The sequence below is a fragment of the Haliaeetus albicilla genome, chromosome Z (assembly GCF_947461875.1).
Source record: "Haliaeetus albicilla chromosome Z, bHalAlb1.1, whole genome shotgun sequence".
NCBI classification, from domain to species: Eukaryota; Metazoa; Chordata; class Aves; order Accipitriformes; family Accipitridae; genus Haliaeetus; species Haliaeetus albicilla.
The window spans coordinates 40987712-41010421 of record NC_091516.1 but is presented as its reverse complement, the minus strand read 5'-3'; the positions used below and the strand labels follow the sequence as shown (position 1 = coordinate 41010421).

The window sequence follows — 22710 nt, the reverse complement described above, 5'->3', positions numbered from 1 at the left end:
TACGGGGGGGTGGGTGAAGAGAGAAAGAAAAAAGGCTTACAGTTAAGTTAGCACACTCACACCTGGAAAGTACAGCGACCCATACGTAGGAACAGCCAGCTCCAGCGGTGTATGACAAAGAATAAGCACAAGGATAGAAAAGGCTCTGGGGGCCACAATCAGCCTCAAGCCGATCACGAACCAGGCCTACCACGGTTTTGTAAAAAAAAAGGCAAACAAAACACCCGGTAGAGACGTTTCGGGCTCAGACAGGCAAAACAGGGCTGTCAAGGCGACGGGAATCAGCCGCCCGCCGTGCTCACGGCTGCCAGGACGAGCCGCAGGGAAACGCGTCCAGGGGAACGCCTGGCGGCAGCCGGGGCCGGAGCCGGCCCCCAGTAGGCGGCCGGCCCGCCCGCCCGCAAGCACAGCCAGCTCCCACCCACCGGGAACGGCACGGCTGCGGCGCGAGGCGGTTTGCGGGGGTTACCCGGGACGGCCCCCGAGCAGGCCGGGTGGCGGGAACGCCCCGCAGGACCCGGGGAAGGCCCGGCCGAGCTCGGCCGGGACAACGGAGCCAGGCAGCGCACGAGGACAAGCACGCCAAGCCCTGCGAGCTACAGCCACCGCGAAGAGCGGCTGCACGCCCCCAGCGCCGCCGCCTTCAGCGGCCGGCGGCTGACTGAAGGGAGCCGGCCGCCCCGCCCCGCCCCGGCCCCGCCCCGCTGACGGCGGCCGGCAGGGGCCAAGTTTCCCCTGGGACGCCCGCCGCCGCCAGCGCCGCTTCGCTGGGCAGTCGTTCCCTGGTCCTCCGTCCCGCCGCCGCCCGGCCATGGAGCTGTGGCAGGTGCCGCTGCTCTTCTCGCGGCTGCCTATGTTCCCCTTTTTCGACCTGGCGCACTATGTGGCCTCCGTCATGGCGCTGAAGGAGCAGCGGGGTGAGCGAGGGCGGTTGGTGGGGCGGGACGGAGCGTCCCCCCGTGTTTCCCCGTGTTTCCCCGTCCCTCCCCCGCGTCCCACGCACCGTGTTCCCCCGCGTCCCACGCACCGTGTTCCCCCGCGTCCCACGCACCGTGTTCCCCCGCGTCCCACGCACCGTGTTCCCCGTCCCCCAGCCGGGCCAGGCCAGAGGCGGGGGCCGGGGAGCCCCCTGCACCGGCCGCCCCAGCCCTTGCTGGGCGAGGGTGGCCGCCGCGCAAGATGGCGGGGGGTGCCTGAGGGGAGCCGGGGTGCCGGCAGCGGGGCTGGGCCGGCGGGTGCCAGGCGGTGCCCGGGGTGACCTGCGTTTGCCCGGGCTTTGCCGCTAGGTCTCTGCGGGAGCCGCAGGTGTCTCACCCGGGTTGGGGTGTCGGAGAACCTGCGGGGTCTTTTGGCTCCGCCTGCAAAATGCTAGGGAGTGTTGGTTGGGTTTTTTTTCACCACTTTGGGATTTTATTTTTAGTGACTGTGCGTAGCGAAACCTCAGTTCCTGTCCGTCCTCCCACAAACTCTCAGGTGGCTCGTGTTTCGTTTGGTGTAGCGAGAGCCTTGTCAGCGCTGCGGGTGGCCTCTGAGGCGGGAGCCCCCTCAGCGCAAGTTTCGGCTTTCCCGCGGGAGCGTTGCGGAGACCTGCGGCCGGGTGCTGGGAGGGGCTCAGCTGGCAGCGGCGTGCCCCTGCCGGCTGCTGTTTTTGCATCAAAATCCAGATGCTCTCTGTTAGTCTGTAAGCGTGCAATTAAGATTGTCTGCAGTCTGTATTAGTCCGTCAGTCAATGAGTGCTGTCTAATTGACTGCAGAAAGCATGTAGGAAGCACCCAGCTGAACTTCTCTTGCCCTCTCACAACTAGAGGCACTGGTGAAATAAGCCAGAAGTTTTGTTGAAAACCTTTTTGCAGTCTAAGATTTTGAAAGTCCCAAGAATAAGAGGGCTGAACACCCCGAAACTAGGTTTATGCGTGCAGAGAAGGAATGCAGATCACAGGCCAATGACTTGCTGTCAGGTATTGCATCTGAGAGGCGAGGGGAGAGCTGCTCAACTTGTGGGGCTATATCCTTCACACACCCTGGATATGCAGGAAGCTGTTAAGGCAATTCTGTCTTCTAGGAAGCACAGCTTGGGGAATCTAACGGGCAGGTTGTGTGCTACTGACTTTTCACATTGTACCCATAGATTGTAAAATTAAGTTAGGAAAGCTTTTCACTCCCAGTAACAGCATTCTGGGTTTTGTATGAGTACACCTAATGACACTTCAATCTCTACAAGATCTTTTCTAGAAAATCTTTTGCGCTATGGTTGTTAACCCCAAGGCTAGTTTTTAGTTGTCACAAATGTAGAGACTAGCTTTGTTTTAATGTTTAGAATAACTACTTGTGGTGTGGCTCTGGACAGTTACAGTAACTGTGCATCCCAGCTGGTAACTGTGTAGGGAGCTAAGCTGACTTTCAGGATTATAATGCAGATTTGGGAGCTTCTGCTTGCTTCACATTTTTAAGGCTCTGCGCTGTTTGTTTAGTGAGGGCTTGTTGTTTGGTCCCTTCCTAAATGTGTCGAGGTGAATTTTTACTTCCTGCTGAGTAAGTGCACTTAGCAGACTGTGAAGACTGATATAAAATGCTTATGTATGCTACCATCTTCACCAAATGTTGTTACTACTGCTAAAATTGTTTCTGGGTGCTGACTTGTGGCATTGTGTAATATAACTGTTCCATTCAGAAAGGGACTTTCTCTCTGAAGGTATTTGATGTTACCATGCACTACCTTTAAACTTTCCTCTGGAATGGACATACTTAAAGACCAGGATGAGAGGAGTCTCTCCACTTTGCTAGCATCAGCATAGCTCTAGTGAGACAGCACTTCTGGACAGTAGAAGTACTGTCAGAGATCTGGTCAGATCCGTGCTGATAATTTTTTTTTTCTTCTCAGCTTAATAGCTGGAAAGTTCAGAAGCTCTTGAGTATGCTCTCATACTTTGAATTAATAACTGTAATTCAGGTGACTGCATGCTGGTCTTTGCTCACTTGTAAGCAGTTTGAATTGAAGCTTTCCATTGAAATAGCAGTCATTATGAAATACTCAGGATGATATATTATCATTGATTAATATTCTCTAGGCATTACAATATATTCTTTCTGGAAACTTAAAGCAGTAGCTATATTTCACAGGGCAATAACTGAATAACCTTAAGTGGCTGGTGGTATAAGAAGTATGTGGTCAAGTCAGAGCCACATTTGTTTTATCCCAGATTACTGTCTCATTAAAATACCACCACCACCACCCCCCACCACTGCTTAAAATCAGATTTGGTGTGGGTATTTGTATCATGAATGGGTGCACACTAACTGGGACTTTTCCAGTGCTAGCTGAGTTTTCTTGCTCGCTTGTGAGTGCTGGCAAACTACAGCAGTGACAGCTAACATGTTGCTTTCCCCATATTTTAAATTAAGAGTCCTTGGTTAGTGCATTTGGGATTGCTTAGGAGTTGCTTATTTGTAACTCCAGTCAGTTATAGAACTGGCAATTTTCTTGGGATGGAGGGACAGCAAAAGGTGTTGAGGGTTGAGGATGTGTCGTATTTGGAAGGAATGTGCTGGTTTTGTTCTTGCAAGTTTTCTATGACATGATTCTGGTGATTTGAAGAGAACTAATGTTTTTTGGCATAGTTTTGCTAAATTAAATCTGACTATAAAGCCTTTAGCTTAATTGATGATATTATATATAGTTGAATAGGGGTGCTAGAAAAACTTCTACAAGTCCTTCTGGTTTGCTCTTTAGATGTGTATGTGGTAATGTATTCCTGATTGCCTGTTTGGAACATGTTGGAAAGGTTAAAGCAGATCTTATCTTACTGACACAAATAGTTTGCTGGCAAGGTTTTCCTTATTACTATTGTCTAGAAACAACATTTAAAACTGTATTCAACAATAGTCCTTGCATTTTGAAACCTTATCTTTACTTCTGAAGTATACCATTGGCAGGACTAGTGGCCTTTCGGCAGATCATATTTTGCATGGTTGTATGATGCCTCAGTAGTTTTACAGGATGCATCGGAGGACAAATATAAATGATCACTTGTTTAAAAACATGTGACCCACTTAAAATCGAGTTTGTTTTCTCAAAGGTTATATTGCAGTCATAGTTTAGGTAGCAATGGTAAGATAAGCTTTAAATTAGTATCAGTGGTTTTTGTCTCTGCCCTCTATGTTGGGTATATTCCTTGTTAGAAAGCAGGTATGAATTGTTAAATACTGGTGTTTGAGCCAAGAAAATTCTAATGTTGACCAACAGAAAAATCTTGGAAGTCCAGTAGAGTTTCCAGTCTCTTGTCCTTTTACACATAATAGCTTAATGAAGACATTTACATGCTTTGTTGTGGAGCTTGCTCATAGAGGGTAATCTGGTAATAATAATAGTAATTCCTATATGTGACCTCAAAACTGGAAACCACTTGCTGCTAGTCATTAGGGAAAGAAAGAGTGGAGAAGCGGTGACTGCTGAAAGACAAGGGGAATGGATTCAAAAAGAGAACAGATAGCTAACTAATTTTAGAACAACTCCAACTTTTAATTGAATTTTAATTTTTTTAAAGTTTTTTTTTTTAATCTGGCCTTTAGAATAGGAAGTGAAAAATCATGAAAAAATTTTCACAAAGTATGTAGGAGAGAAGGCAAGTTGAACTAGAAGTCAAGTCAAACGTACAGTAGAAATCAATGTAAACCTTTTCAAACCCGATACATGAAAATCTTCCATTTTTTCCTTAAAACTAGTTGTTACTAGCTATGTTTCATTAATTGCAGTCAATGTCCATGGGCGTGAAAAATAAAATAAAGTCTGTTAAATTGAACGACACAGCACCTTTGGACCCCAGGAATGGTTTCCTTTCCTTATGTTAGTAATCTGACTGAACACCTGGTGAAGTAAAGAAGCAGCTGAGTTTCAGTTGGGCTACCTCTCAGTCATGTTTCATTTTGTGGGGAGGGAGGAGGTAGTTTGATACTCTGATGAAGGCCACCAGTAAGATGTTAAGATGATTACCCCTCTGCTAATGCAAGGTGAGAAGCTTCATGCTAATAAAAGAGAGGTTGGTGTGTACCCACATGACAGTGGATGTCTGAAGTCTATTTTTTTTTTTTTTTTTTAACCTGGTCTGGAGGGCGATGGTTCTCACATGTGGAACCTCCTGTCACAAACTGGTTACTGGTTTCCCTTCAAGACCAGATTACTGTGCAGATTACATCCTGTATTACATCTGTACAGGACTTAAAGCTTGTGTGTAATGCAACAGCTGATCTATTAGCAGTACTCCCCAGTTACAGCAAATATTCCCTTGTGGTTTACACTGGCTGCCTCTGTTAGCTGTGTTTTCTCATTGTCCTGTAAAGTTTGCTATATTTCTTCTCTATATGGTCACTTTGTGCTATAATGCCACAGCAGCATTTAGTGGAGTTACCCAACAGAGAGAGAGTACTGCAGAATATGGGGGTAAGATATTTTCTTGTTGTTGCAAGTAAAGGAATTCAGTCCTTTCATGCTAAAGTAGGTATATAGTAGTACTTGTAATGCGGCTGTGTCATCAAACGAGAATAATTACGTGTGAGAAGGAAGCTACTATGGTTCTTTTGGACCAGTGAGTGTCTACTTAATACAATTTTGCATTTTTTTCTGAATGCAATGGCTGTCAGCATTTTTAGATTTATTTTTTTTTAATTGAGGAAACCTCAATATAGTAAGCATAAATCTTTAATATTCTGCAAGTGTCTTACCCTTTTCAAATATGTTGGTGAAAATAGGTCCACATTCAGTTACATGGGATCTGGATGTAATGGCCCACTTTATAGTTTTACTTTTGCTGTTAGGTAACATTAGCAGGCTTTAGAATTTTCTCCTGTTAATTTTATGCACACAAACATAATTGATAGCTACTTTGGAGAAGTGGTAATATGCAGTAACAAAGCTGAGCATAATGAACCTGGAGCACCAGGTACTGCAGTATGGAAAATAAATTGCACAATAGAAAAAAAAAGTTATTTTATATTCACATATTCTGTAATACTTAGGAGTGCTCATTTTTATAAATTGGCTGTTACACAGGAATTTAGGTAGTGCTGCAAAACGTGATAGCTGTGCCAGCACTAAAACTGGAACAATCTTGTTAATACTCTTGTATGAAGTGAATTGTATTGATAGTGCTGTATTCTCTTCTATGTTTGAGTTTCTCATCTTGGGCAAGAAGCTTCTTTTCCCACAGAAGTGCCTGAAGAACCAAAAGCTTCTCAGCTGAATTTGGAACATAGGTCAAATTTTGTTTTGGGGCAAACACTAGGTTTCATCTCTGCTTTTTGAACTTCAGCCTTTGGACTATGGAAAATGAAACTAGTTCGGGCAAACAGAGCTCTGCACCTGTGTAAAGGGGAAGCTTTGACAACATTGGACTTGTGAAGTGGAAGGAAATAGTCAACTACTTGAGGACATTTCTGGCTTTGATAAAGTGTGATTTCTGCCTGAAACTGGTTAAGGCTTCCCATTGCCTCCAGCATAATATTTTAATATTGAATACTCTTTTGGCATAGTTCAGTTGCAATTTAAAAGGAGTAGGTCATTTTAAAGATAACAAAACAGACCAAAATGTAAGCCTTTTAATAACAAGGGAAACTTAAATTTATTGTTATGGCTTCAGGTAACCTTTTTTCTCTGTTCAGGATTGCAGGTGAAAATATTTAATAATTGTTTTGGGTACTGCTTTCATTTTGGTCAGCAAACACACTTAGCAGGGTGTTATGAGGAAAAAGGAAAACAGTGACCTTGAATTCATGAACACTCAAAAGCAGAAATGGAATTTGTAGAACAACCCCCCAAAAGCTACCAATACCAATCCTGTCTAGGTCAGCAAAGCCACTTGTGTATTTTTAATACAAATTTGAAAGCAACTGTATATCTATGCCAGATTATTAACAATGAGACCTCTCAGACATGCTCTGAAAGCTTTTCTTCTTGGTAGCCAAATAGTTATAATAAACCCACAAAAGATGTTCAGAGAACACAATGTCCGTCTTTTATTTAGGTAACATATGCTTACATCAGTGTACTCTGAAGTTTGTATTTCTGAAGACTTCCTGTGAAAGCCTACAGATTTCTGCAGGATTTTTCATTACCTGAAGGAACAATGTTGGACTGAATGATTTGAAAAATACTGACTTTTAAAACATGATGTGATTCTAAAATGTTTATTTCTATTTGTGCATCTTTTCCCTTTGTTTCAGGAGCTGTGGAAGTGTCAGTCCGAAGTCCAGTTGCCTGCTGGTTTAGTGCTATGCTTTATTGCTTTGGTGGTTCAATTTTGTCTTCGTTGATGCTTGCAGAACCTCCAGTAGCATTTCTGGCAAAGGGCACAAATATTCTACTGGCATCTTCAGTCTGGTAAGCAGCCACAATTGAGTTAGTTGAGTAGTACTGGTTCTGAGGAAGCTATACTTTGTGAACTGATATTATACCATCAAGGTTCCATGTAAATCGGAAGCTTAACTTAAAAATGTTATGGATTTGGATGCTGTCTCTTCATCCAGGAAGTCACCGCAGCAAAATAGCGGTTATGATCCTGTTCTATAGGAATAAAATGCTTGTAAGAGAGCAACTCTTATGGGCTGTTGTGTAACAAAATACTCAGTCACTAGATTAGACTTGCCTTAGATTTTTATAGTGTTTCTGGTCAAACAGCTGAAAACATTATTTTGGCATAAGGTGGACTTCAGTTACTGCTTTTCTGGATATAGGTAAGTCATAAATGCAGTCTAGTTTTTCAGCAGTAGCACTTGGAAGACCAGAACCTGGCTGATGTAAAGATTTTGAACTTTTATGTAATTGGGGATCTAAAACAGAGATCTTCTTTCCTCCGTAGTTTCTGCTTCCTGACATCATTTTTTTTCCCTATATTTTGCCTTTTCCCAAATAGATGGGCATTGTAGTGGAAGACAGTAAAGAGCTGAATGGGAAGCCAGGTATGTGAACAAGGAGCAATTTGGCCTGTTTTAGAATTTAAAAAAAAGCACTGGAGTTCTTTTCATATAAATGTGGCCTTCCAGTGGAGTTTCTTTGTTCCAGAAAGTGATCTTTGAAGAAGCCCTCAAACTTTACATAATTTGTGAGCAGCAGTAGGTTTTTGAATTAAAAAATCTCAATTCCTCTCTTAGAAGAGTGTTATCTGCTTGAAATCCTTTAGTATCTGTTCCTTGTAGCCCCTTAGGTTTTATAATTGCAAATCCAATAAAATGGAGATAAGTGTTTCTATCTGTCTGTGTATATCTATCTGGTCTTCATGGTGCAATGGAAGATGACATTTCATTTAGGCAAATTGGTGAAATGAATAATGTGTAATAAATAATGCAGTATTAACAAAGCTTATAGAATCTGCTTATGGTTCATATTAGTCTGATTCGGGCAACATGACTGCTTGTTTTAACAAATGACAGCAGTTAGGAGTACATGTAAACAGAACATGATTTCTGTTGAACTTAACATGGTCAAATGTGATTTGCTGTGCACAAATAAAATGAGGTTTTAATGAGGAGCTATGAACTTTATGAAACATTTTAAGCTTCGAGTTTTACAAAGTTCTCTCTTCATGAGTATAATGACGTTAAATCTTGGTCCCAAATCAAGTGAAACGGAATTCCCCACGCCATGCATAAAACGAAAATGGAAGGGGTTGTGCTATGCCTGAGAAACGCTCCTAAATAGTCTGTAGGACAGCGACATCTGCTGTTAGCAAGTGTTGCTAGCAGAAATGGCAGGCAAAAATGCCTTGGTGGGACTGCAGTGCTGGTTCAATCCAGTTACCTGTGCTTCAGGGTCCTGAACCCACGTTCTGCAACTGTAAATTAATTCTGGTTAGTGTTGTCTGTTGAGTACATGGCTTAATGGCTACTGCAAATAGCCATTTAAAATACATGCTCTCTGTACATCTTTGACTTTGCATCAGCTGAAGCTTGGTTGCGTACAAAGGCAATTGACTTTACAATAGGGAAAAAAGGAAGACTAAATGTAGTCAAAAGTAAAGCTAAAACTGAACACGAGAGCAGTGGTTAGCTATTAGTGTAAATTCCAATAACTTTCTTGTATGTGAGAAATAGGCTATTGCATGCTCCACTCTCAGAGATCTCGAAGAGAAGAAGCTTCAGAATTTTGCAGTGGTGAGGTACTGTATCCTTTGCAGAAAAAAGAAAATAGATAACTAGGACAGGACTTCAGCTAAACTTTGCCTTTTTGTGGAGGAACCTTCCTGGCATTCTGCTGTAAAGGATAAGCTTTTTTTTTTTCCAAAAACACCCCCCGAAACCCTGAGTGCTGTCCTGATTTCTATTCTCTAACCATGAAGCCTGTCTCTTCCTAGCGGTGGTGCTTACTAGTAGTTCTAATGCAGTGAACTAGATATGAGAGGTACATCTCTGCATTGCAGCCTGAGTAAACAGGAGAAGGATACAGCCTTAGAAATTCTTGGTAGACAGGGTTGAGCTCAAAGGCCTAAACTAACAGGCAAGTATCTTTTTTTTTTTTTTAAGAAAATGAAAAAATAACCTTCCCATCTTTTAAAGGCTTTCTCTGCTTTTACTTAACTGTTACTTTCTTATTCCTGTGCTGAAATAATCTAGATACTTAATCTTGATTATTTTTTTGAGACCTTGAATGTCTCCGTAAGAACTGAATTTTGTTTATGATTGAAGACATACGATAAAACACCACACACTATAATCTTTTAAAATTTACTATCAGCTTAGGATTTCATTGTTAGACATCTTTAACTTTACTTTGTTTTAAAAGCAAGTTGATAAAAAGTATTTTTAAATTATGAGTACTGTGCTTTTAATGCTTTGAAAAAAGAAATTTGCTTGTAATTGGCAAGCTGGAAAAGCTAGAATTGGTGGTTACTAAGATGTGAAATTTGTTTGAAAATGGCTGTGCATTTCATCTGGCATGACAATAACTACTGGAGGCATTCTTGCTGAAGTTATATAATTCCATGTACCTATCAGTACGAAAGCATGGTGTCAGCATGTAGTTTACCACCCTGTTGTAATCCTATTTAAAAAAAGACCCTAAAACCAAAAAAAAAACCCAACACAAAAGAAACCCACAAAAAACCAAACCACACAAAGTCAGGCAGACATTAATTTGATAATTTGAAATATAAAACCATGATATATAAGCTATAGAACAGTTGGTAAAATTTAAAGCTGTTTCTGATGTACTTTAATGGATTCTTCTCAGGGACAATGAGTTAGTAAGAACAATTTCAAGTAATGTTTGATCATTTTGGTGCAAGAGCTCAAGCATGCTCAAAAGCATTTCAGATTTGTTCCAATATGTCTACCACACAAGACAGTGAGTTATCAGTAGTATATCATGCATTGCTAGTCATATTCCAAAAATATCTTTCAAGGTTATTAGAAAGTGAATTCTTCAGCAATAATTTTTGAATGTTGCTAATGGATTTTCTCATGATTTTCAGGTATCTTGTGTTTTACTGCCCACAAGACATATTCTACCGGTGCTTTGCCTTTCTTCCTCTTCGGCTTCTGGTTGCAGGAATGAAAGAAGTGACTAGGACTTGGAAGATAACAGCTGGCATTGCACATGCAGACAGTCACTTCAAAGATGCCTGGCTTGTCATGGTAGCTGTGGGCTGGGCCAGAGGTAACACGCATAACATCTCATTCTGATTGATTGTGATGTTTTGGAGTGGTATTTGAATGGCTAGCCCTTCAGCGTAACTGTAGCACCATTCCTTGCTGTGCTGGATATGATAGTCCTAATACGGTCTGTTATCCCCTCAAGGGAAAAGCCTGTGCAGCAGTTTTTCTGCCTGGATTAAGGGTGACGTTGAATGACTTTGAGGAAAGTTCATCTTATCCCTTCAGAAGGTCTTGTGAGGACTTGTAGGATGGGCAGTTAATGGCAATAAAGAATTAGATCTCCCGTGTAGCTTCAGTGCTATTACTAAACTTTCCGACAGTATATTGCCTGAGACCTGTTGTCCTTGCATGTACTTGAAGAAGAGAACTTATTTTCTTAGCTTTTTGGGTTGTAACCATTGGGTGATTTTAAACACAGGAATGAACCTTCTTGCCTACCTGTTGTTTGGAGTATGACTCTGGAAGCTACCCTTGTAGCAGCTGTATTTGTAGTCATGTTAGAACCACTTAAGGAAGTAGTAGTGCAGCTCTTGTTTCTATAGGCTTGATTGTGTTCTGCTTTGTGAAACATGTGTTAATGTGATGATCTAAGATATTATTTTCCCAGGTTTTAATACAGATCAGTCTTATTGGCCAGAGTGTCTAACATGTCCTTATGTCTTGTATTCTTTTAATGTAAAAATACTTAACCACTTTTCTTGTGGAGGATCCTTGTAGTTTATAGAGACACTCTGTGTACTTGCACGATGACATGAAGAATGGAATGATATAAGCCTCTGAAGATTTACTTTGGCAATTCAGGCATTTGTTTGTAGTGATGAGTGCATCAATTCAGATGCTATCACATAAAGGTAAACCTGAGCTTCTCGCTAAGTAGCTAAACCTCTGAGGTTTCATGTCAGTTGCTCAAGTTATGCACATATAGAAGATTGGATTAGTGTTTAAGTCTGAGCTTTGGGTGCCACATTTGGGACTTGGTGTAACGAGTTTTGCTGGAAGCAATAATAGGTTGCACAGTACTGGTAGCAGTCAGTGGAGTCTTATTGTAAATCTCTGCAATTTCAGGAGCTGGTGGTGGACTAATTTCCAACTTCGAGCAGCTGGTGAGAGGAGTGTGGAAACCTGAAACCAATGAACTACTGAAGATGTCCTAGTAAGTTTTTAAAAAAAGACTGCAACATGTTAACTGTTGCTTTGCTAACTCCTTGTGTTGACACTCACTTTTAGTGGTTCAGATTAAAAAAAAAGCTGTAGGGCATGTTTGTACTCAGTGTTTTGGTGTGTATCTTGTGAAAGACTGGTTGATGATCTTCGGTAATTTTGGTAGTTTTTTAATCGTTTTAGGTTCGCAGCACAAGAACATCAAATGGGAAGACAAGTCAACAAAAATTATGTGGCAGAAAGCAGTACTGAGTCAGTAGGAAGTTGCTGGAAAGCAGTATTGACTCAATTTGCCTTACAGGGACGTGTGTCTTCTACCCAAAATGAAAGAACAGTGGTACCAGAAGTATACAAGTGAAGTCTGCATTTTTGGTGTGTGTTCTGAGCATCACTAGGATGGCTTCCTTTGAGCATTGTCACTTTTACTTGCTCTGCCAGTACTGTTTTTTCCTCCATAGATATCAATTATTTCAGAAGGTGCAGGTTGGTTATTCAATATAGCAAAAATGTACCATGAGACAGGAAATGTTACTTCTCTTGCAGAAGCAAAGAATGGGAATATTACATGGCTCCTGGTTTAGTCTGTACAGTAAAATGAGAATTGAGACAGGCTAGAAAGCCACAAGCTATTATTGTAAGTCAAGATAAGATCACTCTGGTAATTTCCTAAAATTTGTTTCATCTTTCCTATGTTACTCTTAGGTCTTTAGAAGTAATTTTACTTATTTTAAACTTATCTTGCTTTTTTGCACCCAGTCTTAGCAACAGAATAAGAAGAGAAATTTGTAGTCTTTCCTTTGGCAATATTTCAACTTTTTATGGCTTATGTTAGTTGTTGGCTTTTTCTGAAATTCTAGGTATTTAGATTTTATCTCCCTCTGTCAGTGCCTCAGTGGCAGTCTTGAAAGCAAAATTCCAGAAGGAAGAGATCACTGTCAGTAATAGCACTGTAAATGCAAATAACACTGTACTTACAGGTGCAACATGATAGCAATGCTTACTGACTGGCAGCGCTTGCATATATTCTCCTTCTCTATGGTGGATGTGCCTCAAAGTAACTCAAGAAGGATTTTAAATTTTTTTTTTAATATATAAAGCTTAAGAATATTAAATAGAATTAAGTTGCAGAGTTAAATGGATAAAACATGCTGCAAATGGATGAGATACTGGTATACAGAGTTGTTTTTTGGGCTTCAGAGCAGGAAGTTGATGCAGTAAATCTCTGAGTTACCGAAAAGACAGTGAAGAATGTGTCTACACTAGATGCTCTGTGATAACAGGAATGTCACCTGTACATGGCACATGTAGATGCAGATTAAGAAGTGCACAGAATTTTTCTGCCAGTATGTTAGTGCTGTCTCTTCAGACGACTTTAGATAACTGACCAAAGTTCTCTTGTTTTCTAACTGCGTACCTAGCAAGGGATTTACCAACACAATGAAGATAGAAGATGTAAATTTTTGCATGTCTCAGGTCAACACAGCTATTTTGGCAAAACCTGGTAACATAGGCCTGGCTCAAGTCAAGTATAAGCTGACTAGAACCCTACAATTCCTGGAGTGTCACAGTGGACCAAGACTTGGACTAGGTTGTTCTTCAACACCTTAAGTAACTCCTTGTAGTAACTAACACCTGGAGTATAGGAGAGGAAGGTATTTTTAAGTCTAGTCCGTGTAGTGCAAGCTTTGTGATTTAACTCTTCAGTAAGATATATAGGAATAGGAAGAAGAGGAGCAAGCTGATGTATGGAGTCTGAATAGAGGCATTGATCTGAGAAGGATTTGTCAAATACGAGTTTGCTGGGTGTGTAAAGTAGTGCTAACTTCATGCTTGTCCATGTTATGGTCAGAAAGCATAGTAATAGTATATAAAGTGAAAGTCTTAGTTTAATTACGGCTACATTTTGGACCATGTCACTGTTACCACAAATTTCCATTAGTTCTATTCAGAAATAATTCTTTTGACACTAAGAACACTTATTGCTTTCCCGGCCATGGCAGCTTTCACTGTAGAGGAGAGAAATTAACGTTGTTTGTTTGATTTCCAGCCCTGTGAAGGTAACTTTGATAGGAGCAGTTCTTTTCACCCTGCAACACAGCCAGTACTTGCCAATAACAAGACACAACCTCATGTTTTTATACACTGTCTTTCTTGTTGTCTCCAAGGTAAGAATGTGAAAGTGTTGCAATAACTGAATAACAGAAAATATTTTATTTCATTATTTCAGAGCAAAAAATACGCCCTGAAACATTCTACCACAAGTTAGAATGTGTGCTTCTGGATGGGAAGGCCAGGTCCTACTGAAGGCTTAAACCTGTGTTTAGTCTTCTACACATGAGCAGAACAGAAGACTTATTCTGTTACTGTTCAATGTATGAAAAAAAAAAAAAAGAAAAAAAAAAATCAGGAATTTTGGCATGCAACAGTTGATATGCCAGGCTTGTATGTCCGTAATCTCAAACAAAGCTTAAGCTTGTAGAAAGAAACTCTCCTGTTCTCTGCCTTTTGCTAGCTGCTTAATGCCTTCCTTCTACCTGTACAGTCATCTGTGGGTTTGCAAAACAAGCCAACTAGGTTCTCATCTAGCTCAAAGTGTTCACAATGTAAGTGTTTAGGAGGGAAGAGAAAGTGTATTGAAACCACTTTGATGTTGCTGTAACTACTTTTATAATAAAATAGATACTACTTTTCTATTGAATCTTTTAATCCCTCCAGTCTTGTTCATTTCCAAGGTGATGTCTGTCTTCAGGATTATTAGTTAATAAGAAAGTGTAGTCTCTATGTTAGAAGTTTGGTGATTTTTAAGAGCTTTAGAGCTGCTGTTGAACAGACTAGAGACTGTCTTAAAGTGGTCGTTCCCAGTCTTCTTTCTGTAAAGTAGCCGACAAGTTTAATTCTAGAGAAGTTGCTTTAGGGAGCCAAAACTTCAGACTAATGGTCATGATTCTCCACCTAAACCAATAAAGGCATTGTTGAACTGGGGATGTTGGGAATGGAGAAGGAAAGGAATGTTATTCTGGAAGTGAGAAATTACAACTCTCTTCAGAAGCTGGCTGTCAAGCTGCACTGAAGTGAATAAGTTCTTAAACTGATGGTCAGGAACTTGAGCATCCACTTACTAATAAACAACAGTTGTGGATCTGGTATAGTCCTGTAGTAAGGTCTTGTTATAGAAACTTTTCATGTCTCTGAAAACTGTAGAAACTCTTGCAATATAAACTTGTGCAGTACCTAGATCTACCAAACAGTTTTTTCTATCCTGATTCCAAGTTTTGTATTCTAAGGAATTTCCACCTAAATCTCTCAGCTTCATGGAGTGAGTATGGCTGTCTGGAATTCTAACTGAAGTCTGGCTGTGCATATAGATTTAGGTGCTTACATATTGCATTCTTTTAATTTAAATGGTAGTAGCCACTCTGTTTACAGTTTTTCAGTTTGAGCAAGGTACAAAACTTACACATAAAAGTTGCTCTTCACCTTAGTTGTACGACATTAAATGTAGTTTACGCTTAAGATGATTTTAGTGAACTTACATAGAAAGTTTTTGTGCACACTGTTTGCATATAGCTGTGTGAAGAGCATAGGTCAGAAAGAAAAGCATTCTTTGATCAATTCAAGCTAAAATGAACATATTTCTGTTTATGGTGGCATGGCCTCATGCTCATGTAGAAAGTTAGAAATGCCATACATCCATTCAGCTTGGAACTTGTTTTTAATTGCTGTGAAGTCATTAAAACTTTTATTGTAACTTGATCCTTGTTCTTCATAGGTAACAATGATGTTGACAAGATCTGCAACTTCTCCGTTTGCTCCCTTTGAGGCTGCACTAGGCCATATGTTCTTTGGCTTGCAAAAGACACCATACAAAGTGAAGGGTGAAGGTGCCGCATCTTCCAATGGTTCTTCAGTCTGTGACCGGTCTTCTTCTGAACAGCACCGTGATGGTGTTAAGAAAAGACAGGCAAAGAAAACAGAATAAGTGGCTTAAAATCCTTGATGGTCATAACCTTTGAAGATGTTTGTATTTCGGATTAGGCTGGCTGAGAAATTTGTTTAAAGAAATTAATGTGAGGAGAGAACAGGGCTGTATACTACCGTGTTGTTGTTCGCCTTCGGAATGTGTTTTGTAAGCTACTGTTCAGATGTCTAAATGCACATGTTGGATTTGTAAGTTAAAAACTATAAATTTTTATAGTGGTTATAATTACTAAATTTTGTATTTATGGTAACTTTTAAGTGCTTACATGCTAAAAAGATAGTTTCAAAATGTGACAATCAGCTTTGTTATTTTTTCTGATATTATCACTTGTTTCACCTCTTCCTGCCCCCCCAATTCTTATGTTCCATTTAGATAGCAGGGATTTGCACTGCCAAGTGTTCACAGTAGCATGTCCCAAATAAGAAGGTCATCATCTAAGTAAGGCTTAATCACATTGCACTGTAAAACCGTGACAATGTACCAAACTAATGCCTTTAACTAGAAAAATAACCGAATTACTGTTGTAATTCACAGTGCACTGGTCTAGATTTTTGACATTTACTTAAGTAAATATTTTTAATATTTTTCTATTTTTTAAAGTAAGAGTGAATTATCTGGCACTTTAAAAAAAATCTTTACAGTTAGCAAGTAGAAACATTTCAGTATTTTTGTCTGACACTTTGTTTGCAAGCATTTGATATATAGCTGTTTTTCATCTGAAATAGGTGATTTACATGTGGTTTGTAGTTATCTTTTACTTTGACTGGAACTAGACATCTCCGCCTGCACTTTTATGCAAGCATACACTTTTTTTTTTTCAAAGCCAAACTTCCCTTTAAAAAAGAATACTGGGCAGTACATTTACCTTGTTTCTCATGAGTTCGACCCTGTTGTGCCTGCTGTTAATAAACACCAGCACTAGTTTATAGCAATTACTTCTGGTGCTATTGGGGAAGAAGTCTGGTGTCACTGGTAGAATTTTGAGGTTTCTGATCATGACTCGGTTTATGTGACATCAGGCCTGCTGGCAACAGATGGGGTACACCTATCTTGAAGGGGAAAAAGGATTTTTGCACAGGAGTTAGCAGGGCTCATTGAAAGAGCTTTAAACTGGATTTGAAGGGGGAAGGGGATAACACCAGTCTTGCTAGAGATAAGCCTGGGGGCAGCATACCAATGTGTGAGGAACGGTGTGCTAGCAAGTTCCTTCAGTCTGCCATCTCAGTGGAGGTAGGGGATGGAGAGCCATGAGACAGCAAAGGCTCAAGGGTTACTGATGTCTTAGAAACCACAGAAGTGCCTGAGAATGGTCATGTAGGAATTAGGGCTTCTCCCCCCCAAAAGGTGGCAGGATCAGTAGCCCAATTGAAGTGCATCTACACCAATGCATGCAGCATGGGCAACGAACAGGAGGAGCTGGAAGCCATTGTGAAGCAGGAAAACTATGGTATAGTTGCCATCGCAGAAACATGGTGGGGTGACTCGCACAACTGGAGTGCTGCAATGGATGGCTATAAACTCTTCAGAAGAATAGGCAAGGAAGGAGAGGCGGTGGGGTAGCCCTGTATGTTAGGGAGTGTTTTGACTGTCTGGAGCTTGATGATGGTGATGATAGGACTAAGTGTTTATGGGTGAGAATCAGGGGGAAGGCCAACAAGGCAGATATCATGGTGGGAGTCTGTTATAGACCGCCCAACCAGGATGAAGAGGGAGATGATATATTCTATAAGCAGCTGGGAGAAGTCTCACAGTTGCTAGCCCTTGTTCTTATGGGGGACTTCAACTTACCAGTTGTCTGCTGGAAATACAATACAGCGGAAAGGAAACAGTCCAGGAGGTTCCTGGATTGTGTGGAAGATAACTTCCTGACACAGCTGGTGAGTGAGCCAACTAGGGAAGGCTCCCCTCTGGACTGGTTTGTGAACAGAAAAGGACTTGTGGGTGATGTGATGGTTGGAGGCCATCTTGGGCACAGCGATCATGAAATGATAGTTTTTGATTCTTAGAGCAGTAAGGAGGGGGGTTAACAAAATGCTACCTTGGACTTCTGGAGGGCAGACTTTGGCCTATTTAGGGGCCTGGTTGACAGAGTTGCTTTGGAGGCAGTCTGAAGGGCAAAGGAGTCCAGGAAGGCTGGACATTCTTCAAGAAGAAAATCTTAAAGGTGCAGGATCAGGCCATCCATGTGTGCCAAAAGATAAGCTGGCTGAGAAGATGACCAGTCTGGCTGAACAGAGAGCTTTGGCTGAAACTCAGGGGGAGAAAAGAGAGTTTATGACCTTTGGAAGAAGGAGCAGGCAACTCAGGAGGGCTGTAAAGATGTCATGAGGTTATGCAGGGAGAAAATTAGAAGGGCCAAAGCCCAACTAGAACTTAATCTGGCTACTGCCATAAAAGACAATAAAAATGTTTCTATAAACACGTTCAGAACAAAAGGAGGGCTAAGGAGAATCTCCACCCTTTATTAGATCCTGGGGGAAACAGTGACAAAGGATGAGGGAAAGGCTGAGGTACTTAATGCCTTCTTTGCCTCAGTGTTTAATAGTAAGACCAATTGTTCTCAGGGTACCAAGCCTTCTTAGCTGGAAGATAGGGAAAGGGAGCAGAATGAAGGCCCATTAATCCAAGGGGAAATGGTTAGTGACCTTCTACAGCACTTAGACACGCCTAAGTTTATGGGACTGGGTGTGATCCACCCAAGGGTACTGAGGGAGCTGGCAGAAGTGCTCACCAAACCATCATTTGCATCATTTATCAGCAGTCCTGGCTAACCAGGGAGGTCCCAGTTGACTGGAAGTTAGCAAATGTGATGCCCGTCTACAAGAAGGGCCAGAAGGAGGATCCAGGGAACTACAGGTCTGTCAGTCTGACTTCTCTGCCAGGGAACGTTATGGTGCAGATCATCTTGAGTGCCATCACATGGCATGTACAGGACAACCAGGCGATCAGGCCTAGTCAGCATGCGTTTATGAAAGGCGGGTTCTGCTTGACTAACCTGATCTCCTTCTATGACAAGGTGGCCTGCTTAGTGGATGAGGAAGAGGCTGTGGATGTTGTTTACTTGTACTTCAGTAAAGCCTTTGACACTATTTCCCACAGCATTCTCCTGGAGAAACTGGCTGCTCATGGCTTGGACGGGAGTACTCTTCACTGGGTAAAAAACTGGCTGGATGGCCTGGCCCAAAGAGTTGTGGTGAATGGAGTTAAATCCAGCTGGTGGCTGGTCACAAGTGGTGTTCCCCAGGGCTCGGTGTTGGGGCTAGTTCTGTTTGTATCTTATCATGATCTGGATGAGTGCACCCTCAGTAAATTTGCAGATGACACCAAGTTGGGCAGGAGTGTTGGATCTGCATGAGGGTAGGAAGGCTTTGCAGAGGGATCTGGACAGGCTGGATTGATGGGCTGAGGCCAACTGTATGAGGTTCAAGGCTAAGTGCTGGGTCCTGCACTTGGGTCACAACAACCCCATGAAATGCTGCAGGCTTGGGGAAGAGTGGCTGGAAAGCTGCCCGGCAGAGAAAGACCTGGGGATGTGGTTGACAGCCGGCCGAATATGAGCCAGCAATGTGTCCAGGTGGCCAAGAAGGCCAGCAGCATCCTGGCTTGTATCAGAAATTGTGTGGCCAGCAGGAGCAGGGAGGTGATTGTCCCCCTGTACTCAGCACTGGCAAGGCTGCACCCCAAATGCTGTGTTCAGTTTTGGGCCGCTCACTACAAAGACACTGAGGTGCTGAAGTGTATCTAAAGAAGGGCAATGAAGCTGGTGAAGGGTCTAGAGTGCAAGTCTTGGGAGGAGCGGCTGAGGGAACTGAAGTTGTTTAGCCTGGAGAAAAGGAGGTTCAGGGGAGACCTTATTGCTCTCTACAACTACCTGAAAGGAGGCTGTAGCGAGGTGGGTATCAGTCTCTTCTCCCAAGTAACAAGCGATAGGACAAGAGGAAACAGCCTCAAGTTGTGCCAGGGGAGGTTTAGATGGGATATCAGGGAAAATTTCTTCACCAAAAGGGTTATCAAGCACTGGAACAGGCTGCCCAAGGAAGTGGTTGAGTCACCATCCCTGGAGATATTTAAAAGACACATAGATGTTGTGCTTAGGGTGGACTTGGTGGTGTTAGGTTAGGTTGGACTCAGTGATCTTAAAAGTCCCTTCCAACCTCAATGATTCTATGATTCTATGACTATAATATCAGAAGCACTGGAACTATGTATTAGTGTTTGCTGAAACCTGCTGTTTCCTGCTTGTTGCATCTTTTTTGCACATGATGTGGAGCAGTTAGTTCTAAGTGGCATACACTTCAGGACTGAGAACTTTGACATTTTAGAGATGTTACATTTCATAAGAATAGAATCTTTTCAGAGGAATCTTCCACTGATGTGCCAATTTTTAGAAGAAATTAAACTACTTTTACAGAATTAGATTATTTGTTTTCAGAGAGTACTGCTTTGAAGGGTGTTCTTCAGCAAGAGGAGGTATGTTAATCTTTGTGCAGTGATGCCAAGGAGAACATGGAGGGAGATCTGATTTGAAAAGACAAATTCTAGTTCCAGGTACGTATCTAAATTTAGAAAAACTGTCACCAGTGCTGTGCTTAGAGAAAAGAAAAAGAAAAATTACCCAAGAAATTTCTTGTGCCTGTCTAGTCACATTTCTGTGGTAGTGGCCAAAATCATTGAACTCCTCAGTTTGCAGTCCAAGTTTATAACAAATGTGCTGTACCTTGAGAGCTAAAATGAGTATTTGCTTCAACAGAGAAGAATAAAAAAACCAAATCAAAACCCCAAACCCCAACTTTTTGGACAAAATAGCAGTCATATTCCTGACATTATACACTGGAACTCAGTGTACAGTTACAAATGCTTGATTATTCACTTGCATGGTGTCTCAGTTTTTTGTAGCTTGGTATCATGGATGTATGGATAAACTTGAAGCTGCCAACTAACTAGTTAATGATCAACTAGTTATTCAGCAACACCAGCAAAAGTTGTGCGTCCATGGTTTTTAAAACTTCTGGATGTTTTTTTGAAAAGGTGTAACTGTGTATACTGGATCACAAGAACCATACAGAATTGGATTGTGGTATGGAACTACGTTGCACAGCTGTGAAATACTGGCTGATAACTGGCTACTTTTAGCCCAAATAAATGTGAAAATATGCTTAGACTTACTCTTTAACAAGTTTACAATTTAAGGAGAATACATGGTTTTGTATTCATTTTGGACTTAAAGGTGACTATTAAAAAAAAAAAAAGTTGTTTTTCTTGACTAAACACCGTAAGAGAAATGTACATCACACTAAAAATATATACTGTTGTGAGACAGAACATAAGTTATGCTGAAAGAAATCCTGTTGTAAGCACCATGAAAACAAACTGTGTTTAAAGATCCACAAGCTTCGGAAGGATGGGTGCTTAAAAAAACTCCATACTGAATAGTTATATGCAAGTGTTCTGAGAACTGTTTTTTTATAATACAAAAAAAGATAACCAGTTAACCTGAATTCTGTAGGAGACTTTAATACAGTCTGTCCAGGATGCCTTAAATAAACAATTACTTCCTAGCTTTCATGCTGATAGTTCTGTATCTCTGCTAAATTCTGTGTGACATTGGTAAGAGTTCCTTGTAACTGTTCTATTCTGATAAAGCATGTCAGATTCAGCAGAACTGCATATGTGAACTAGCTGGCTGTATCCAATTTTGTCATTAGCCTGGTAAAATTAGAAGTAGTTCTCTTATGCTAATATAAACTAAGGCTTGAAGGAATTGTTTTATCAGCTCAATTCTTGGGCTGGATGGGCCTATTCCTGATTAATCCAGTTGCTGTTCTGGGTCTTCATTCCTATTAACTCTGCACAATTTCTGTAAAAAGAGATACCTTAAGATGTGATTCATGAACAGATCCAAAGATGATAAATGTGTTCTGTCTTCCTCTTCTGTATTTTCTCCATTTCATTTTATTGGAAAGGAGTGGAGGTAGAAGGACAACATACAGACAGTGCCTTCATTTCCAACTTGATTCTTCTGTGTAGGCAAGACACAGTTGTTCAAGAATTCCAAATACCTGTTTTCTGTAGGAATCTGAATTTACTCAACATAAGGGCCATGCTGCAATCTTAACATCTTCCAACAATCTAGACAGTGAATGCGAGCTTTACTCAGAATGAATACTCTTAATTCATAAGGTGAGCCCTCATTTCTAAGGTCTAAATGAAGTCTTACAAAAAGTAGGAACAGAGAAGCAGCATTTGACACTAAGATGAGAATCAAAAATGTGTTCTAAATAGTAATTTGCATTTGTTTTGATAAAACTGCCCTGTTAAGCAGTCAAATGCCTTTTGTGAAATCTGACAATGTCCAGCAAGGAACAGATAGCAATATGAACACTGATAAAGAAATACATTAATATTCTCAGGCAAGAACAGCCTATTGCACACTGACCTGTGAGTGCATTTTGTCTACAGTCAAGAAGTAGAACATGATAATCAAAATACCATACCAAATAAAAACTGCTGCAACAAAATTTAAGAAACTAGCGCATGCATATGTCCAACAACTTCTGTGAAGGAAGAACATAATAGGTTGTCTGAATGGAGATCAATGATGAGTGATGTCCCTCAGGGGTCCGTATGGTGTACTGGGACCAGTACCATTTAATATCTTCATCAATAACATAGACAGTGGGATCGAGTGCACTGTCAGCAAATTTGCAGGTGATGCCAGGCTTAGTGGTGTGGTTGATGGGCCTGAGGGACAGCTTGCCATCAAGAGGGACCTGGACAAGCTCAAGAAGTGGACCCATGTGAACCTTGTAAGGTTCAACAAGGCCAGGTGCAAGGTCCTGCATCTGGGTCAAGGCAACCCTAGTATCAATACAAGCTGGGGGATGAAGGGATTGAGAGCAGCCCTGCTAAGAAGTACTTGGGAGTACTG

The 22710-nt window shown here is 41.4% G+C and overlaps 1 protein-coding gene across 3 annotated transcripts; it reads left to right on the top strand.

The window, feature by feature from the left end:
• Positions 1–709: 709 nt before the first annotated feature.
• Positions 710–22300, top strand: TMEM38B (transmembrane protein 38B). 3 transcript variants are annotated; one of them, XR_011323307.1, is made up of 7 exons: positions 710–917; positions 7217–7373; positions 10459–10643; positions 11708–11795; positions 13851–13968; positions 15573–17872; positions 17911–22300. XR_011323307.1 is itself a non-coding variant. In XM_069776827.1 (6 exons), the coding sequence occupies exons 1-6, from the start codon at positions 812–814 to the stop codon at positions 15780–15782; spliced, it is 864 nt and encodes a 287-aa protein (XP_069632928.1). In that variant the 5' UTR covers positions 710–811; the 3' UTR covers positions 15783–22300. The 3 variants fall into 3 exon arrangements, 1 of the variants encoding a protein (XP_069632928.1); XR_011323306.1 differs by having other exon boundaries at positions 15573–19015; positions 19735–22300; XM_069776827.1 differs by having other exon boundaries at positions 15573–22300.
• The last annotated feature ends 410 nt before the right edge of the window (positions 22301–22710 follow it).

Coding starts and splice junctions, on each gene's coding strand:
- TMEM38B (XM_069776827.1), top strand. CDS start 812: ATGGAGCTGTGGCAGGTGCCGCTGCTCTTCTCGCGGCTGCCTATGTTC. Junction 918..7,216: donor GGCGCTGAAGGAGCAGCGGG/GTGAGCGAGGGC, acceptor CCTTTGTTTCAG/GAGCTGTGGAAGTGTCAGTC. Junction 10,644..11,707: donor AGCTGTGGGCTGGGCCAGAG/GTAACACGCATA, acceptor CTGCAATTTCAG/GAGCTGGTGGTGGACTAATT.